Here is a 19,929-nt window from a genome sequence, read left to right as displayed (position 1 = left end):
TAACGGTACTGAAAAGGTAATAAAATTTTAAAGCCAAGGTCAATCAATCTCATAAAAGAAGAAACAAATCCGGTCCGACTGTAACATGAAGGGTATGGTGAAAGAGTTCTATGCGCCATTATGAGAATTGTTTACACCATCTGAATGTGCAGATAGTGTAAGTCGAGGGTCTATCGAAAACAGTTTTTCTATCTTCGCAAGGTAGTGATAAGGTCTGTGTACACATCACCCTATACCAAATCTGTTATTATTGTTACCCTATACCAAATCTGTTATTATTGTTGTTGTCATTTGAATGTGCAGTAAGTTCTAAGCGGTCATGAGGCCAACTGCATTAGAATAAAAATAATCTCTTATCTATGTGGAGTACTCTTCGGAAGTTCATTAAGACAAAGTAGCAAATCTCCCCAAAAGAAAAATATAACAAAATCTCAAACTTATGACGGAGTCACATGTGCTGAAGGGCTGCAGTAAGTTGAACACCCTTTATTGGATAATTATATAATTATGTATATAAAAAATCTATATACTGCTTCTAACTTAAAAGTTACTCAACTTGTTATACATAAATATTAAATTTTGAACACTATTAGTGAATTTTTTTATTTCGCTACTATACCGCTACATCTCACACATTGATGGTGCCCATTTGGCGCATCTGCCAGACTTCAAATTAATATTGGCTCCCATGGATTAGTGTTCTACACAATGGTCTTTTCTAAAGTTTCCATAGGCTACGTTTTGGACTGCTGAAACTCAATTTTTTTTCAGTAGTCTTTTGCACAATCTGATTGAGCAATTGCAATAGTTCAGCCCCGTTAGACCCCCCGTTTAACACCGAAAAAGGAGAACGTTAACATGCAATTGCCTCAAGGAAAAAAAAAAAAAAGGACATGCAACTACCTTCGTTTCAGTTTAGTCAAACATAGTAAAAAATAATCAACTAACATTTATTTTTCTTCCATCACCACGGAAGTCGGACTTATGTTAAACGAATTAACCTGAAAAGAATAGTGGCTTGGTCAAAGTAAATACAATATAAGGTCTTATTCCAATTTGATTATGTATGAGAAAAGGATCATTAACTATTAGCTTGTATTGACCAAGAATAAGAAAGACAATAAAAATAATTATCACACAAATGTCGTGTCGTGGCAAGTCACTGCCTTGAAGGCGATTAAGAAGATTGTTACAGAGTTCAAGTAGCAGTTACAATGTCACGATCTAAAATCACCAATCGGTCGTAATGACACCTAACTTACTTGCTAGGCAAGCCGAACATAATAAAAGTGGAACAAAATAACAGAAATAACGGAAATAGTACAAGTCTAAAGCCAATAACATAAATAATTGCGTCAATATATAAAATCCCCCAAAACTGGTAAATACAGAGTCGTGAGCTCTAAAACAGAAGTACAAGTCTGGAATACAAAATAAAATATTGTCCGAATGAAAGCAACAATACAGAAATGAAAAGAGACGTCAAAGACTACGGCCGAAATACAGCTTTACCTCGTCTCTTTACAAATCCTCAGCAACAGAACATGGCTACTCATAGCTCGGTCCAACACCTGGATTTGCACAATTAAGTGAGAGAGTAGTATGAGTCAATCGACCACGTGTACTCAGCAAGTATTATAACTAACTTCAGCGAGGTAATAGAGACAAAAATTATTAATGATACTCTCTAATAACCTGTTCAGTTCATAAATCTCACCAGTATATAGCAGTAACATCGTCAAGTCATAAATCACAAATAAAGCCTCCTCGGTACACAAAGATAACGTAACATGCTCTATTTCAGTTAACTATTCAGCATATAGAAAAGATATGCAAAACATGGCATGTATACATTCCTGATCTAGCATATAGAGAAGATATGCGAATAGTAAATGTATACACCCAAGGAAACTGCAAGTAAAGAAAAAATGCAATAACCAAATCAAGCACTAGTTAGTTTTCCCCATACCACGTGTACACCATCAAGATAAAAATATGAGAGTATGACCCTAGGGGGATGGATCCTTATCTATACGTTGGACGGATAACTCACGTGCCATATATAACCACCGCACAGACAACTCACGTGCTGACACAACTCAGATTCGCACGAACAACTCATGTGCTATCAATACAGTCCATATAACATAGAAAGCATATACAAGGATACATGTACATGAACAATGGATATCAATTTACATACTCATGGACTGATATAAGTGACATGCTAAAGTGTAGGCATGCATGAAATGTGCTACCATAGTTCTAGCATAATACTTATAATCCCAAAATAATCTTGTTCCCGAGCTTACGTCGATTAACTTACGACGAAATATTAGTGTACAAAAAAAAATATGGGATGTAATATCTCATTTCCGAGCTCTCATCAATTTATTTATGGCGTGCTTTCATATACGAAAATATGGGGTGTAACATCATTCCCCTTTGGAATATTCATCCTCGAATGTTGACTGGTGCACTGGTCATTTTCATAGCCTATGTCTTCCGAATACTTTATTACCCTCCTTGCCATCTAGGCAACTGTTCTGTGAATAAATCCAAAGGCCAGGGCACCCCCTCCCTTAAAGCCTCTTTCTCACACCACGACTTGTGGTCGAAATCCTTCCAATCTCGTAACTGTTGCTACCTTCTATCATGCAGTATGTACGACTCTGACCTTGTAAATGCGCCTATGCGACTCTTTCCTTCGGTTTTTAGCCAATATCTAGGCCTCACTTTGTGAACATATACAGAACTAAAGATGTCCTTCTGGGCATTTATAGGTATACTGAAGTCCTTCCCTCGGTACTTTATCGAACTTACGACTATTGCTATATCTTGTTTCATAGCCCCAGTTATCCATCCGTGTGACTTTACTGCATCTAGGTAGGTCATAATATACCATAACACTTACTTCGATTTATCGTTACTGAGGCCTGCTACCAAACTCCAGGTTATTCTCGTTGCTTATCCCATATGTATAAATCTAAGTCCTTTAATGTTTCCTCATTACTATTCATCTTAAGAACGATGGTCTAATCTCATCTCGTACTTTGTGACTTTTGTCTATCCATTGTTGATTCACCTCAATATTGATCTACAATATACCATTGATAACTTGAAACTTCTTACGTAAAACCTTGCCACTAGGGCTTACGTTGCATCGAGGAATATTTGAAGTGATTTCTGTAATCGTATTTCATAGTATCTCGATGTGATTCGCCTTATGGGGGTATTCTGATCTCGTGTCGTTCGCGAAATCTTTTCTCCTTCTCCCCTTTATTTTTCTTTCTTCCAATCATTATTCAGTCGAAGGCCCAACTGTTATCTTTCATCTGTCACAATTACACCTTCATTTCACTACCAGGGCAGCATTCCATCTCTTTTACATGCTACTAGTCTTAGACTCCTTTGAGTTCATTCAGGCTATACTGAGCCTTCTATAACTTAGAGAACCCATCGGCTCTTATGTTTTCATGGGCTTAATCCCGAGAACTAACCCATTCTCGTCACTTTCTTACTCGCCCTTTCTCATCCTTACTCCTATCATAAAACCTTGTCGCTTTACTATACTTTAGCTTGCGACCTCTACGTATCTATTTATACTATTCACAACCTTCCTTCCACTTGCTTGCACCATTGATTCCCTTATGTTATTCTAGAACATTAAGCGAGACATCACATCGTCTCTAACTCTTCTTTACTCTCTGGACTAGATCTCTCGGTACTTAGAAACCATAGGCTGGAAGGTACGCCACTGACGACGCTGCTATCGTTCTTGGATATTGAATCCCAGTGCTTCTAGCCTTCTATCCAAAGCATGGACTATTCACGATCTTCTGCCTTTGAGTATCTTGTACGTTGTTCACCTTTACCTTACTTACCTTAAAATCTCGCATCGTATCTTCTATCTCTTTCATGACCTCCCTTCCACATAGGTATAATTCACATCCATAACTTGAAGCTCTATTATAATACTTGTTCCTCTGGTGCATACACAATCCGGTGGGAGTTTCGTACTGACTTCTTATGAGGCTGGTACTTTTCTAACCGGCTTTATTGTAGGGCCGTTATAGAATATGGTTGTTGTACTATCCCTCCGGTACCTCTGATATTAAGAGTGATCCTGTAATGTTCTCAATCACGATTTCTATAATTTTTCGGGTCCAATAATCAGATTCTTGATTTACTTCGTTGATATACCTCTTTAGTTTCCTCCTTCTTCTGATCAGCCTTTATGTAGGCTTAATGTCACAACTCGCATTTTGGAGTTGTGATTTCGGTTAAGAACTGGTGAGAAAAGGTCCTTCTGATGGTCTGACGTAGAGCAGTCTACTCGGGCAACTTGGGCTTTTTAATTTTAAGCATATATAAGGGGGTATAGGTGATGAAAGCTCCGACCTGCCTCCCCCATACGTGCTGCCACCGAGCCGTATAGAACGAGCTGCCTTGGGGGCGAACCCCAAAGACCTGCCTAGATGACTCAAAAGGAGTGTCAAAGGCACCCATACGAGTTAGGGAAACTCTATGGGCGGCGCAACACCTTCGGGCCTGCGTTGGGCATCAAAGTGGTGCTGGAGGCTCGATGTGTGAAACGGCCAGCCCTGCAGGCTGGCGAATGTTGGAACGAGACCTCTGTGCCGATTGGATACTTGACGCACCTGTCATAGGGGCATCATGTGTTGACTTGTGAGTATGGATTTGATTCAACCATGCAAGCAAGGGTCCATTGGCCTAAAGGTACAGGTGTGGGCGACACTGCACTACTTCGGAATAGAAGCGTGCTGCAAGAGGGCTATGTATGGGCATGGCACGAAAAAGTGGCGCATGACAATGGCCAAGGGCTAAAGGTTGCCTTACTCGCGCGAGGCACGAGCTAGTCGCGGATGCACTAGGCGAGTGTCAAGCTTGAGGATTGGGCTGTGCACGCGGGAGCGATGCTCAGTCTTGGGCTAAGGACAAGGCATGTCCTAAGCTAATCCCCCAGGGCGCGCATGGATTGTGATCCTAAGATGAAGCGCCACGACATTTCTAGGGCCAAGGGCCTAGGCATCTTACGGGCAGTACAAGTTGGGGCGAGTCCCACCAACAGGCACATGATCGTGCTTGGGAAATCTTGGGACAGGAAGAAGGCTGGCCTGCAGCGAGGGGAACTGCAGGCGCCGCACGGGCGAGCAGGTGCCGCTACCCAATGTAAGAATTTGGGCTCGTGACATTAAGCTATATCTTGATTTGCGGCTCATGGTATTAGTTATTACGTTTAGCCTTTCATGGGTGCTGAGGAATGTCCATGATACAATCCTTTAATAACACAATCCTTCATCTATGACCTGGGCTCAATTCTTTCTTTTAACTTATACCGGAATCTTTTACGGCTGTATAGGCTGCATGTATAAAACTTCCAAACTCTTAAGTGCGTTCATAACGTAACTAACTCTGGATCATGAATCTAATAATTCTTTTTGTTCCATCTCAGCTTTCTTCAAACGTAAGCAATTACTTTTCCTGGTCTTTCTGCCCCCTTTTGCGTGTATACTTAGCTTATCTTCGTGCCCATGCATATTGAAATTCCATACAACTCATATGATCTTGAATATCACTTCTGATTTTACTTCCCGTTCATTAGCCACGGTAGGTACTATTTTCTTATGGAGTGCATACAATGTTGTTGTGAGACTGTTGTTATAAGACTATTTCCTCCTTAGGTCACCTAGCTTAGGTTAAAGCTTCCTTCCTTACTTTCTCAGCAGTATTTCATTGTAGTATTTAGGGAGGATTCTCTGACTCTTGTAAAGCTGCGAGCTAATTACACCGAATACTTAATGTCCTTTCTTTCCTATAATTATCCGTAGTTTACGCTCGTGTGCTTGTAGGGTTGCTTTTGAACTTAAATTTTGACTGTTTCCAGTGGCATCCTCTTTTATTTCCGTAACACTTATATGTCACCTTTAACTACCCCAACTTCTATCTGAATATTTCTCAAGGGTTTCGAGGTCATATCTGCGAGACTGAATTTCCCATATTAGGTTTTACTATTTTATCTTGCACGGTCTGCTACCTCGTCTGTAACCCCCTGTTTAGCCATAACTAGGCTCTTCCTGAATCAACTAGTGACTACTCGTTGGCCCATTCTCATATCAATATTCCGCGTAATCTTTCTTGGGTCATTTCCTTTATCTTAACTTACGTCTCACACGTGCTCCTTATCTATCAATAACATCTCAGGCAGGAACCCTTACTTCCTCTCCTTGACGTCGTGCTTGCATAATATTCTGGAATCGTAGCACATCTGTAGGATTTGAATACGTGCAATCTCATTCCCTTTTTATTTTTGTCGCACTCTTCCTTTACCATTCCATAGTTACTAGAATTACTTAATTACGACTTAATGCCACATAACTCCATATTCCTCCCTTTAGGGAAGTACTAAGAGCTGAAGCCACGAGGATCTACCTATAGATGTTTTACCTCTTCATTTTTGGCGTCGTTTCACAACATCAATGACCCTTATTCGTCTTGCGGCAATCCTTCTGTACCAAGGATAACAAATTTTCTTACTCGCAATGGTGACACTTAGTGCAACTGGCACAACAATCCCTTAAGCTTAACTTTGCTCATATTGCTTGCTTTAGGGAAGCGTCTTCCTGAATGACCATTTTCTGAATTTCTCATGAATCATCTTTTGTTGTCCATTCTATTATCGCCGGAACGCAAATATGAAATTCTCGTGATGCTGACTATTATCAAGTCACTCAGTCCCTAATTCATGTTTAATTTATCTTATTCACCAGCCCATACTGATTTCTATTATTCTGGGGTCTAACTTTTTCTTCTGGTAGTTGCGTTGGAGTCACGAACTTATTTTTCAAAGTGAGGATATGACTTTATGGCCTATACTCTTTTGTTGCCTCAAGTCCTGTCACCTCTCGTATTTTCCTTCCCTTGACTATTGACTCTATAATACTGCCAATTTTGTTTTGATCTACCGTTGTCATCCATGTTGACATCTTACTCATAATGTTTCATTAACTCTCTTCTTATTTCCCTGCTAACATCTCTGTCTATCACCTTATTCTGAAAACTTCAACAAGACATTCTCTTGCTTTTAGATCCCCTTGCTCCATCTGCTGGCTCTTCGGGTTGCCTAACATTCTCTCTACTAGGGACGGGAGCCATACTAAGATAATATTTATCCTTTCCAGGCTTCCAGTGCTTATCTTTGTAGTACTCATATCTAGTTGTACTATTTTAGGGTGCACCATCGAGGTGTCTCACCAGGAGATCCATTACCATATTTGCACTATCCTTCGAAAATGTCAACCAACTCAAATACTCCATCCACCCTTTTTAGGTCACTCTAACCCCAGCCGGACCTTGATATTCGTCCTTCTCTTATACTACTTTTGTTAGCTTCCATATGGCATAAATGAGATGGGTGTGGCCAGTTGTACATACCTCTGCTACCATTGAAGGTAACTCAAAATGCTTATATCTCCCGTCATGAATGGTAAATAATGATAGTTTTCATTAACTGGGTGCATCGTACCCTTCTTCACCTTGCTTCATTTACTTGTTGAGACTTGTACTATCTTCTAAATTCTCATTGCCTTTCACCATAGGGGTGGATAGATATCCTTGCCTTAAGGTTCCTTATCAAGAGGCTTACACGTTTTAGTACACACATGATCTACTGAAGACCTTATATTTTCTCTTCATAAGCATTATGAAAAATCGAGCTCCTCTGACTCAACTCTTCCATATCCGTATTCAATCTCTTTCAAATTGAAGGTATCGTCATATTACGGATAAAATAGAAGCTAGGAATTTGAATTCTTATAAATGAGCTCTACCACACGATCTAGAGTAAGAAGAAAGAGTGACAGTCCTAAATGTCCTGTAGCCTCCTACTTATAAGTGTGGTTCACGACACGCCCATAAACAAGACTCTACTAGACACGACTTGTAGACTCCCAAAGACAGAACTGCTCTGATACCACTTTTGTCACGACCCAAACCTATGGGCCGCGATGGGCACCCGGTACCTTACTCAACTGAGTACCAACATAACGTATCTTTCTTATTATATCATCATATACACGTGACATACGGGCCTAATAGGCCAACATCATCATTTATAAACTCAAAACCTAGGCCGACAAGGCCGTACAATCTTTCACGTACACGACATATGTCTACAAGCCTCTAAGAGTACATAATTATCATAAAAGTCGGGACAGAGCCCCGCCATACCAAACCATACACATCTAAATCATACTGACCAAATAAACAACTCCGGAGCAAATGGAGTGCACCAATATCTTCTGCTGAGCTGATCTCCTACTTAGAGGACTCTCGACCTGTCTATCGAGACATGCGGGCATGAAACGCAGCGTCCCCAGGCAAAAGGGACGTCAGTACAAATAATGTACCGAGTATGTAAGGAATGGAAATCAGTAAATAATAGACATGAGAAAAACATGAAGTAAAAGACTCGACATGTACGTGTGCATAGCTCTGTGAGTCATTTTATTTTTATAATGTCATGCATATGCGTATAAATATCATACCATGCATAGGTATATGCGTTCATAACATCATCAAGCCTCAGAGGGCATCCCATTATATCATTTCAGCCATTGTGGAAAAATCATCAACGTATACCAGCTGATCAGGTGGTGGTGCGTATATAACGCCGTAACCTTTTCCCATATCCCATATCCATATAATATACATATATACGCGTATATAACGTCATCTGGTCATGGGTCAATGTATATGTATAAATGCATGAAATGCATAAGAAATATGTTAATAATATTTTCTCGGAATATCATAAAAATAATATGCCTTAAGAAATACGTTAATAAGATTTTCTCGGAATGTCATAAAAATAATATGCTTGTCGGATAAATTTTATCAAATACGTATTTTTCTGAGACCCATGAATAGAAGATATAATAATAATTCACATGGGGAATCAAGAATATAGACACACCTAATATTTCTATGAATAGAGTTGTTTATAGAAACTTTACGTTTACTCGTTTTGTTTGTATCGTATGGATCATGCCAAAAGAAAAAAGGGATAGCCTTAACATACCTGGTTCCGACACTTGAAACAGCTAAAAGGTGATTACAAGTACTGAAAGAGCAACAAATATAATATCAGTCGCGGACTTGCCAAATGTTTTTGTCATTGCAAATCGCAACGATCTCCCCAGGTGCATCTCGTTCTCTGTACCTCTAACAATGAACTTACAATCGGTTCAAAGCTTTCCTTATAACCAGGGCTTAGAATATCAACAGCTTCCTTACGAATTGGATAGAGAAACCACGGGCCATATAGCATGTCATTTTAAGCCACCCATGCACAGTGCTAGTAACTCATTGTGTCAATAAACAGACCAGAAGAGTTAGCAAGATAATTCAAAATTCCTTTTTGACCCAATTCCTTTGGGCAGTTGTATTAACCACTACCAGGTTTCATGTGCATTTGCTATCTTCCAAGGTAAAACATCCTTTACATGTATATAGCAGGTTTGAGCAGCTACTGAGGATCAATTCTTGTTCTTAGGTAGCTATACACAATAGCTATGCCTCGATCCTTAACTAGATAATTATTTTTTTTGGTCAAAAATACATCCACTAAAGACAATCGATAGGTGCAAAGTTATAGCATCAGTAAAGTGGACTTTATCTTCTAACAATGTGACACCTATTTTAAATGACTAATGAGTCATTAATTAGAAGGTGAGGGGGCTGCCACGTGGGGATGGGGTGGAAAAGTTTAACTTTTATCCACTTATTAGGTAATTAGGTAATGTCCCTTACCCGGTAATTAACCAATTACCCGCATAATTAGGAATTATCTCAAATTACCTAAAATACTACTCCTTTTTAATACACTTTATACATCATACTATCATGGCCATATGGTACCTTGTATGGCACTAATCCATAAATACCGGGTATTATAGCTCGGACCTTATTTTATCCCAAATTGTTAAACTTCGAGAAATTTTATTTTCTTCGATTTACTTACCATCTCTCCTTCGTGAATATTCCCATCACTTGTTTGGAATAGCATAATACTTATAATCCCAAAATAATCTCGTTCCCGAGATTACATCAATTAACTTACGACGAAATATTAGCATACAAAAAAAATACGGGATGTAACATATTATTTCCGAGCTCTCATCAATTTATTTATGGCGTGCTTTCATATACGAAAATGTGGGGTGCAACAATAATGTTATTATAAGTAACGCATTACTAAACTTCTCATAAACATCTGAAGTCACAAGTACATGAGCATCTAGAATACTACAAACATGACCGGAAGTAAACTGTCTGAAATTAGAATAATAGTAAAACATGGTAGAATGGAATTTCAGGGATTGCGAACGCCAGCAGCTCTATCTCAAGTCTCCTACAGTTGTCAAATTCGAGCAGTCTCTGTTACGCGCCGCTATGACCAACACCGGAATATGCACAAGAAGTGCAGAAGTGTAGCATGAGTACAACTGACCATATGTACTCTGTAAGTGCCGAGTCTAACCTCGACGAAATAGTGACAAGGCTATGGCAAGACATTCACAAATAACCTGTACAAAACAGTAATAACAGAAACATGAATAGAAATAAAATAGTAAACTCAAATAACCAGACCCCTAGGTCAACTACTAGATGCCCCTAGAATAACAAAATTTTAAATCTCATATCACAATACCGAGAACAATCTCTACAGCCACAAACAATTACAACACGTCAAATTCGTTGATGTATGAGCCAAAAATTATCATAATTATATGTGGGCCAAGTCAAAATTATGAAAGCCTTTGAAGGATGGTGTTATCGGGTTGTCTTCAAAAGAGGACGAAGGCGAGGTCGAAGTGACCTAATAAAGGACGAAGGCGAGGTCGAGTTGACTCAACAGAGGATAAGGACGATGTATAGTTCTCCCTTTAGTAGAGCCGTAATGGCTAGTCTTAGAAATAAGACCTTACAGAGAATATTCTAGGGAATATTCCTCCCATCTGTATTATCAGGGTTTTTGTGGTCCATGTGCCCTTATAAATAGAAAGAGAAAGGATTATAGAGGGGATTGGACACTCATTGTAAAAAATATTACATTGATATTCTCTAAAGATTCTTGCTTTATCATTAACATATAAAATATACCTTTTCTTTAGATCTGTGTCTATCTTTTCTCCCACGATCCGAGGAGGATCTGAATATTCTAAGGCTTAGCATCATCCATCTTTGTCAGAGGGAATATCGAAGAATCTCACCCCTTTTCGGGTGACTCACTCGCATTCATTTACATAAGTGTCATTCATTATTATTTACTGCTATTTAATGCTATCCTCTTTCTTCTTGGGCCATTGAATATTGCTTCTATTTATTGCTACTCGAATAGTACTCGTTACATCTTGCTACAAAATCAGGTATTCAATCTTTTGGATATTAATATTGGCTAAGATTAACTCTATTCTATTAGAAAATATAATTATTTAAACCTAAATCAAAATTTTGGGTCAAACAGTTGTGGTGCGCAACCCGATCCCGCCATATCATCATCTGTTCATATCATATTTCGTCCTTATCTCTTCATATAATATATTTCAATATCGTTGTGGTGTGCAACCGGATCCTACCATATCAATTCATTTCAATACCATTTTGGCGCATAACCCGATCCCAACAATTTCAAATTATTAACATAAACAACTCAACACCAATATTTATGAATTTATTAACACAAAAGAAGATGAAGCATACGTAACATTTAAGATCCACCAATACAAAAGAGAATATCCAACACTTCGAAATCCCAAACCTTATCAATTCATCAATACAAGAATAGTGAAACGGCTCACTAATAGTAGGCTATAATTATGTAGTTTAGCTACTATTTACACTCTAACTTAGCCGCACTTTATTGATATTTGAATGCTAAATGATAACAAATTGATCTAATTAAGAACTTTATGCTTTGCAGGAGCAATTCCGGGCTATGAGGACGTTAAATAGTGTTTTGGAGATAATATGGAGCATTGAAGTCCAATTGGAGGTTAGTGCGCTTAAAAAGAAGAAAGAAAAAATGCTGCAGAAAATCCTCTAGGTGCACGGTCTATGCAGGCCGCGCACTGGGCCGTGCATGTCAGGCAGAAACTGGCCAAAGTGCGCGGTCGATGCGCGGTTGATGCGCGGCCGCGCACGTGCTTCCGAGAAAAATTGTCCAAGGCCAATTTTGTAATTTGAGAGGCGACTAACCTTGACCTATATGAAGCCCAGCTAGCCCAAAAAGAGGGTATCTCTCTTTTTAGAAGAACTTTGGTGGCAAGAACACAAAAGGAGCAAGACGGAGAATTATCCTACGAGTTTTTCATTTTCTTCTTCTTAATTCTATTGTTGGTTATGACTTTTTATATTGTAATCGTGCATAGTAGTATGAGTAGCTAAACCTGTCGTCTAGGGTTGATAGAACTAATTATTTGATGAAGTCTTGATTACGTTTTGATATAATTGAACCGTTTTTACTCTATAATTGTTCAACTATGTGTTTCTTGTGATTAATTAAAAGGGCCCTTGATTAATCGTGTCTAGTTATCTAGTGTTGCTAGAGAAAGAACACTTGATTAGATTGCTATTGAACGCCACTTTCGAGTAAGTTAAGAGATTAATTACTTGAATTTAAAAGCGAGATTAGAGATAACGAAGCTTTGGTGTGATATTTATGAGTTGTACAAATTGTCAACTAGAGTAGTTCGAGAGAATGCTCCTAGTAAATTATCGTAATTGATCGAGAGATAAGTACGGTAAGCAAGAACTCACCATCTTTATAGAGTGTTACAACGAGATTATAGCTAACGTATCAAGAATTAATCCGACAATTGGGGAAATTAATAACCTTAGATTCTTTTACCCTTGGATTCAACTTCATTCTTGCTTATTGATAGTTTTTATTGTCATTTTTCCTTAGCTAAATAATTTCTGTTAATTATCAAATAAAATCTTGAACTCTGAAAATTGTTTGAGCTTATCATTAGCGATACTAAAAGTTATAGCAAATAGGTTAGTTCCCTGTGGGATTTGACTCCGGACTCTTGAACCGGATTATTTTTGCAGTGACCGCTTAGTCCTTTTTATAAGGCATAGTTGGGCGTGATCAAATTTTGATGATGTTGTCGGGGAACTAACGGTGTTATTTATTACAACTTGGAAGAATTGCTAGGATTTTTAGTTTAGATCAATTTTTTGTGGTGTTAAAAATATTTCCATTGAAATTCTCACGTTTGAACTCTTCTGTGACTCAGGTGCATGCCTAGAAACTCCTTGAGAACTGGTGAACTTTGTGAAGGATTCTAAGATCCCGAGAAAGCATTCAGGGCGTTTAATCGGGCTAACAAGAAGGGAAAACAGCTAAAACAAGACGAACAATTCGAAATTGAAATGGACGACGTCGAGAACGTCAACGAGAACAATAGGAATGTTCGAGTTGACCCAAACATCAGAGTGGTAGCACCTCTTGTGCCGGAAGCTGCTCTATATGATTGGGCGCAACCAACTGCTAATAACCTGGCCACCGCAATTGCAGTCCCTCTGATATAAGCGGAGACATTTCAGATTACCAACAACATGCTGCATTTGCTGCAAAATAAAGGGTTGTTCTCTGGGTCGTACATCGAAGACCCACAACAACATCTGAAGAACTTTCTATCAATTTGTGTCACTCAATGACAACCGAATGTGACTCCTGAAGCAATCAGATTATTACTGTTCCCATTCTCAGTGACTGGGGAGGCTCAAACTTGGCTGAATTCGCTCCCAATAAACTCCATTGCTACTTGGGAGGAACTAGTCAAGCACTCCTTAAACAAGTTCTATCCACCCAACAAAACTGCGAGGCAAATTGATGAGATATTGCAATTCAGGCAGAAACCAACTGAAACCTTGCAGGAAACCTGGGAGAGGTTTAAGGGTGTGTTGGTGAAGTGTCCACACCATGGCATCCCAGATCAGATGCTTGGACAGAGATTCTATATGGGTTTGGCTGACGGTCTGAAGGCCAATGTTGATACTTCCGCTAGGGGTGCATTCTTGAGCAAAACATTCACAGAGTGCAAGATTCTTCTTGACAAGATGGCTCAAAATTCAGGCTGGATGACGAGAGATACAACACTCACTCTAACAGTACATTATGTTGCTCTTGACCCAAACAATACAAATGCAGAAAACATATCCACTCTCATGACCCGGATAAGCTTATTGACAAAGAAAATTGATGAGATGGGTGCGAAATAGGTGCACATTGTTGATACGACAAATGGAGGCCTATGCACTCCCTGCATAAATCAGTCATATGTTTACTCGTGGAGTGGAGAAAATAATAACCAGGGCTTCAGAGAAGACATGAATTATGTCAATAATTTTGGGGGTCAGAGGCAAGGTGGACAGCAATAGGGACCTCAAAATCAGCAGTATAGACCAACACAACAACAATATAATACCATTCCAGGGGGAACACAACCACAAGACCAAGTCATGCCTTATCAAATGCAGCAGGGCTACAATCAGCAGCACCAACAATAGTTGGCTTACCAACTGCCTCATCAACAGCAGGACAGTAATATGATAGAAATCAAGGGCATGCTGCAACAACTTATTGGGACAAATGGAAAGATGCAAGAAAAGTTAGCCGCATATGATTCGGCTATTAAAGGCATTGAAACTCAATTAGGCCATTTATCTATGGCCTTGAACAATCTCCCACAAGGAACGTTGCCTGCAGACACAAATATCAATCCAAAGGAGCAGAACCCAAATCAGCTAATGGCAGTGAGTCTCAGGAATGGAAGGGATTTAGACAGAGAGCAAGAAGTTTCTCAATCTAGGAGAGACGCAATACCAATTACTCCAGTGACATTAGATACCGACGAGTCAACGGAGCTCACAGAAGTTGTAATTGAACAGGCACAAGTGGACAAAGGCAAGGAGAAGAAATTTGAACAACTCCTAGAACAGGTGGTGGAAAGGCTCCTAATAAAGAAAAGACACCAAGCAGTGAGAAGAAGCTAACTCCTGCACCATTCCCTCAAAGGTTAGCAAAGCAAAAGAAAGATGATCAATACAGAAAATTCATGGAAATGCTTAGACAAATTCAATTGAATATTCTGCTGATGGATGCTTTGAGGGAAATGCTAGGCTATGCAAAAATGATGAAGGATCTGATGTCTCGAAAATTTGAATTTCAGGACCTGTCTACTGTAACTCTAACTCAAACTTACAGCACGGTAGTGACAAGACCTATGGCTCAAAAATTGTCTAATCCCGGTAGTTTCACTATCCCATGCACAATTGGAAATTATGCTTTTGCTAAAGCATTGTGTGACTTAGGAGCCAGTATCAACTTGATGCCTTTGGCAATCTACACAAAATTAGGCATTGGCAGAGCTAGACCGACCTCAATATTGCAACTGGCTGATCGCACAATCAAAAGGCCGACAGGAATTCTGGATGATGTGCTCGTCCAAGTGGGGAAGTTTGTATTTCCTGCCGACTTCGTTATTCTTGACTGTCAAGTTGACGAAGAAATACCAATAATTTTGGGGAGGCCGTTCTTAGCCACTAGGAGAGCATTGATCGACTGTGAGACTGGAGAGTTAAAAATGAGGTTGAATAATGAGGAAATAATATTCAATGTTCAACAATCTATGAGGAGGTCCAGCGAATTTGTAAATTATTCACTAGTGGAGGTGGTGGATGTAATACTATAAGAGGAGGATGAGACCCTTAATGTCAGAGATCCGTTAGAAGCTTACTTGATAAATTTGGAAGATGTGAATGGTGAAGAGTTGACAGAGTGGGTCATGGCTCTTGAAGGTCAAGGGTTCTGGAAAAGGGAACCCCAATTCGAGCCACTACACTTAGAAGAAAGGGCAACACCACCTGCGAAGCCATCAATAGAGGAGCCACCATAGTTGGACCTGAAACCGCTTCCAACTCACCTCAGGTACGCTTTATTAGGGCCTAACTCTAATTTACCTATTATTATCTCATCCGGTTTGTTAGCTGTGCAGGTAGAACAACTCCAACAGGTGTTACAGGAATGTAAGACTGTTATTGGTTGGACCATGGCAGATATAAAGGGTATCAGCCGGCCTTTTGCATGCACAAGATTCTCTTGGAAGAAGGGTACAAACCTTCCAGAAAACATCAAAGAAAGCTGAACCCGAACATGAAAGAAATGGTGAAGAAAGAAGTGATCAAGCGGTTAGATGCAGATATCATCTTCCCCATCTTTGACAGTAACTGGGTCAGCCCAGTTCAGTGTGTACCAAAGAAGGGTGGAATGACGGTCGTGCAAAATGAGAATAATGAGTTGATCTCGACTTGTATAGTCACGGGTTGGCGAATTTTCATGGATTATAGAAAACTAAACACAGCCACCCGGAAAGACCATTTCCCATTGCCATTTATTGACCAAATGTTGGATAGGTTGGTTGCGCGGTCTCACTTCGGCTTTTGGATGGATATTCGGGGTATAATCAGATCTCAATAGCCCTTGAAGATAGAGAGAAAACATCTTTTACTTGTCTGTATGGCATCTTTGCCTTTCGGAGAATGCCGTTTGGCCTGTGCAATGCACCGGCTACATTTCAAAGGTGTATGTTAGCCATTTTCACTGATATGGTGGAGAATATTATGGAAGTCTTTATGGGTGATTTCTCAGTGGTGGGGGATTCATTCGAAGACTGTCTTCAAAATTTAAGAAGAGTGTTAAAAAGGTGTGTGGAGACAAATTTAGTGTTGAACTGGGAGAAGTGCCATTTTATTATACAAGAAGGTATAGTGTTGGGGCATCGAGTGTCCAGTAAAGGCATTGAGGTCGACCATGCTAAGGTTGACGATATTGAGAAGTTGCCACCACCCACTTCGGTCAAGGCAGTGAGAAGTTTCCTTGGGTACGCCGGGTTCTACATGCGATGTATAAAAGATATCTCTAAAATTGCTAACCCCTTATGTAAACTCCTTGAAAAGGATCATCCCTTTGTGTTCTCTGATGATTGGAGATTGGCATTTGAGGAGCTGAAGAAAAGATTGGTGACTGCATAAATCATCGTTGCACCCAACTGGGAGCAGCCGTTCAAGCTCATGTGTGATGCGAGTGACTATGCTATAGGAGCAGTCCTGGGGCAGCGAAAGGACAAGCTGGTGCACCCAATTTACTATGCAAGCAGAATGTTAAGCGGTGCATAGCTTAATTATACTGTGACTGAGAAAGAGATGTTGGTTGTGGTGTTTGCATTCGACAAATTCAGGTCTTATTTGATTGGTTCAAAAGTGATTGTTTATACTGACCATGCAGCACTTATGTACTTGATAGCAAAGAAGGAGTCAAAGCCATGCTTGATCCGTTGAGTTCTGTTGCTACAAGAATTCAATTTGGAGATCCGCGATAGGAAATGGACAGATAACCAAGTGGCAGACCACCTTTCAAGGTTGGAGGGAACTGAAAAGAAAGTAGAGGTTGAAGATATAACTGAGACATTCCCGGATGAACAGTTACTAGTAGTGGCAATGGAGGAGACGCCATGGTATGCTGATATTGCTAATTATTTGGCAAGCGGTATTGTACCTTATGAACTCTCTTTGATTCAAAATAAAAAGTTCTTTCGCGATTGTCGGTCTTATTACTGGGATGAACCTTTACTTTATAAAATGTGTAGATAACATGATCCGGAGGTGTATCCCCGAGAAAGATCAATCTTCTATTTTGCAGGCTTCCATACTTCACCATATGGTGGGCACTTTGGAGGAATTCGGACAGCGGCGAAGGTGTTGGAATCGGGTTTGTATTGGACGACTTTATTCAAGGATGCCCATGCTTGGGTGAAAAGTTGTGATGAGTGCCAAAGGACAGGCAACATATCTCGCCGTCACGAGATGCCGATGACTACAATTCAAGAGTTGGAAGTATTTGACATGTGGGGGATTGATTTTATGGGACCATTTGTCAGCTCATATGGTAACAAGTACATATTGGTAGCAGTTGACTATGTCTCCAAATGGGTTGAAGCTACGGCCCTTCCAACAAATGAGCCAAAGGAGTGACAGGCTTTATAAAGAAAAATATTTTCACACGTTTTGGCACTCCGAGAGCTATAATCAGTGATGGTGGAACCCATTTTTTCAATAGAGCGTTCGCAAGGCTGTTAGAAAAGTATGGAGTTCTCCATAAGGTTACCACACCTTACCACCCACAAACGAGCGGGCAAGTGGAAGTGTCCAACAGGGAAATCAAAAGTGTCCTGTCCAAAACAGTGAATGCGACAAAGACTGATTGGGCAAAGAAGTTGGATGATGCATTATGGGCGTACCGCACATCATTTAAAACTCCAATTGGTTTGTCTCCATACAAGTTGGTGTTTGGAAAAGCATGCCATCTTCCGGTGGAGCTTTAGCACAAAGCCTTATGGGCACTGCGGTAGTTGAACTTGGATATGGAAAATGCAGGCGCACGTACAGTCACAGAGCTACATGAACTCGAGGAATTCCGGTTCCATGCATTCGAGAATGCAAGATTGTACAAAGAAAGTTTGAAGATGATGCATGATAAGCACATTCTAGATCGGAACTTCAAACCCGGAGATCTAGTATTGTTATACAACTCGAGATTAAGATTGTTTCCGGGTAAGCTGAAATCTAGATGGTCAGGACCATTTAGAGTTGTGCAAGTGTTCTCAAGTAGAGCAGTAGAAATTGAGTCCGAAGATGGAACGAATAGGTTTAAAGTGAATGGGCAAAGGTTGAAACACTACCTTGGAATGGTTAAAGAAAAAGGCGAGAAAGTTATGATGTCTTTGGAAGAGCCCCAATATGTGAGCGAAGTGCAATCATGAAAGCCTGCGTCATACCGCGACGTTAAATCAGGTGCTTCCTGGGAGGCAACCCATGGTTTTGTTGTAATTCGTCGTGCCGCGACATTAAATCAGGCGCTTCTTGGGAGGCAACCCAATATTATTTTCTTTGTTCTTATTTTTCATATTTGATTTTGAACGGTGAAAGTATTGACAAGTCTATTAGTGTGCAGGGATGAAATTGTGCGCGACGGAAGGACTCGGGGTGAAGAAATCCATCCAAAAATAGGTAAAAAGTGGCTAAACGGGAGAAATTTTGAAGGACAAACGTGTGCGGCCGCGCACATGCCGCACACTTTCGGACCCCTATTGTTGCACATGCACGGCCGCGCACTGACCGCGCATGGACCGCATATTTTTCGACCTCCACTGCCCCACGCGCGCGGCCGCGCACTGGGCGTCGTTTTTAGATTATTTCATTAGTTAATTTTATTTTTTTATTTTTTTCCCTTTCTTTTATTTTAATAAATGACCCCCCACTATTCCTCCCCTAAAATCTGAATTAAAAAAAAAAAAACAAACCCTCCTCTCTCACAAGAAATATACGCCCAAAACCCTCCCTTCTCCCCAATTTCAAAAGCAAAAACCTACCTCCCTTTCCTCCTCTTCCCTACTCAATCACTCCCTAATCTCTATTCATCACAATCTTCTTCAGGTAAGTGCCATGGCTTCTATTTTCCTTTTCCTTCAGTTTTTATTTTTTTAGTTTTTCCAATTTTGTTTCGTTTCTTCTTCTCTTTTAATTGTATGGTAGTAAAAGTCATTGTTGTTCTTTTCTTTACTTTGTGTTACTAAGTATACTTGTTGGTATGTGAGGATAGTAAAATTTCATCTTGTTGGGTTGGATTAGACATTGTTAAGATTGTGGTGGAATTGAGGTATAATTGGGTGATTGGGGAATTTGGGGTGAATTTGCACATCAAGTGTTTGTTTAAATGCCACAGTGAGTTCGTGAATGTAATTTGTGACCAATTGTGCGGGTGAAGTCTGAGTAACCACTATT

General features: G+C 39.9%; 2 protein-coding genes, 1 long non-coding RNA gene and 1 other non-coding gene across 4 annotated transcripts; 2 read left to right on the top strand and 2 right to left on the bottom strand.

Moving 5' to 3' along the window:
- Nucleotides 1-1,338: 1,338 nt before the first annotated feature.
- Nucleotides 1,339-9,622, bottom strand: LOC138907088 (uncharacterized). The gene is made up of 2 exons (XR_011414799.1): nt 9,101-9,622; nt 1,339-1,571 (listed from the first exon to the last, which is right to left on the bottom strand). It is a non-coding gene; the product is annotated as an uncharacterized lncRNA (long non-coding RNA).
- Nucleotides 9,623-13,911: 4,289 nt separating this feature from the next.
- LOC117278120 (small nucleolar RNA R71) lies at nt 13,912-14,018 on the bottom strand. The gene has a single exon (XR_004508438.2). It is a non-coding gene; the product is annotated as a small nucleolar RNA R71 (small nucleolar RNA).
- A 1,128-nt stretch (nt 14,019-15,146) lies between these two features.
- On the top strand, nt 15,147-16,235 carry LOC138908123 (uncharacterized). Its single transcript, XM_070198763.1, has 2 exons — nt 15,147-15,770; nt 16,086-16,235. The coding sequence occupies exons 1-2, from the start codon at nt 15,147-15,149 to the stop codon at nt 16,233-16,235; spliced, it is 774 nt and encodes a 257-aa protein (XP_070054864.1).
- Nucleotides 16,236-18,509: 2,274 nt separating this feature from the next.
- LOC138908122 (uncharacterized) lies at nt 18,510-18,908 on the top strand. The gene has a single exon (XM_070198762.1). The coding sequence runs from the start codon at nt 18,510-18,512 to the stop codon at nt 18,906-18,908; it is 399 nt and encodes a 132-aa protein (XP_070054863.1).
- The last annotated feature ends 1,021 nt before the right edge of the window (nt 18,909-19,929 follow it).

The sequence above is a fragment of the Nicotiana tomentosiformis genome, chromosome 3 (genome assembly GCF_000390325.3).
Source record: "Nicotiana tomentosiformis chromosome 3, ASM39032v3, whole genome shotgun sequence".
NCBI lineage: Eukaryota > Viridiplantae > Streptophyta > Magnoliopsida > Solanales > Solanaceae > Nicotiana > Nicotiana tomentosiformis.
The sequence above is the reverse complement of the archived record's forward strand: the minus strand, read 5'-3'. Positions and strand labels throughout refer to the sequence as shown.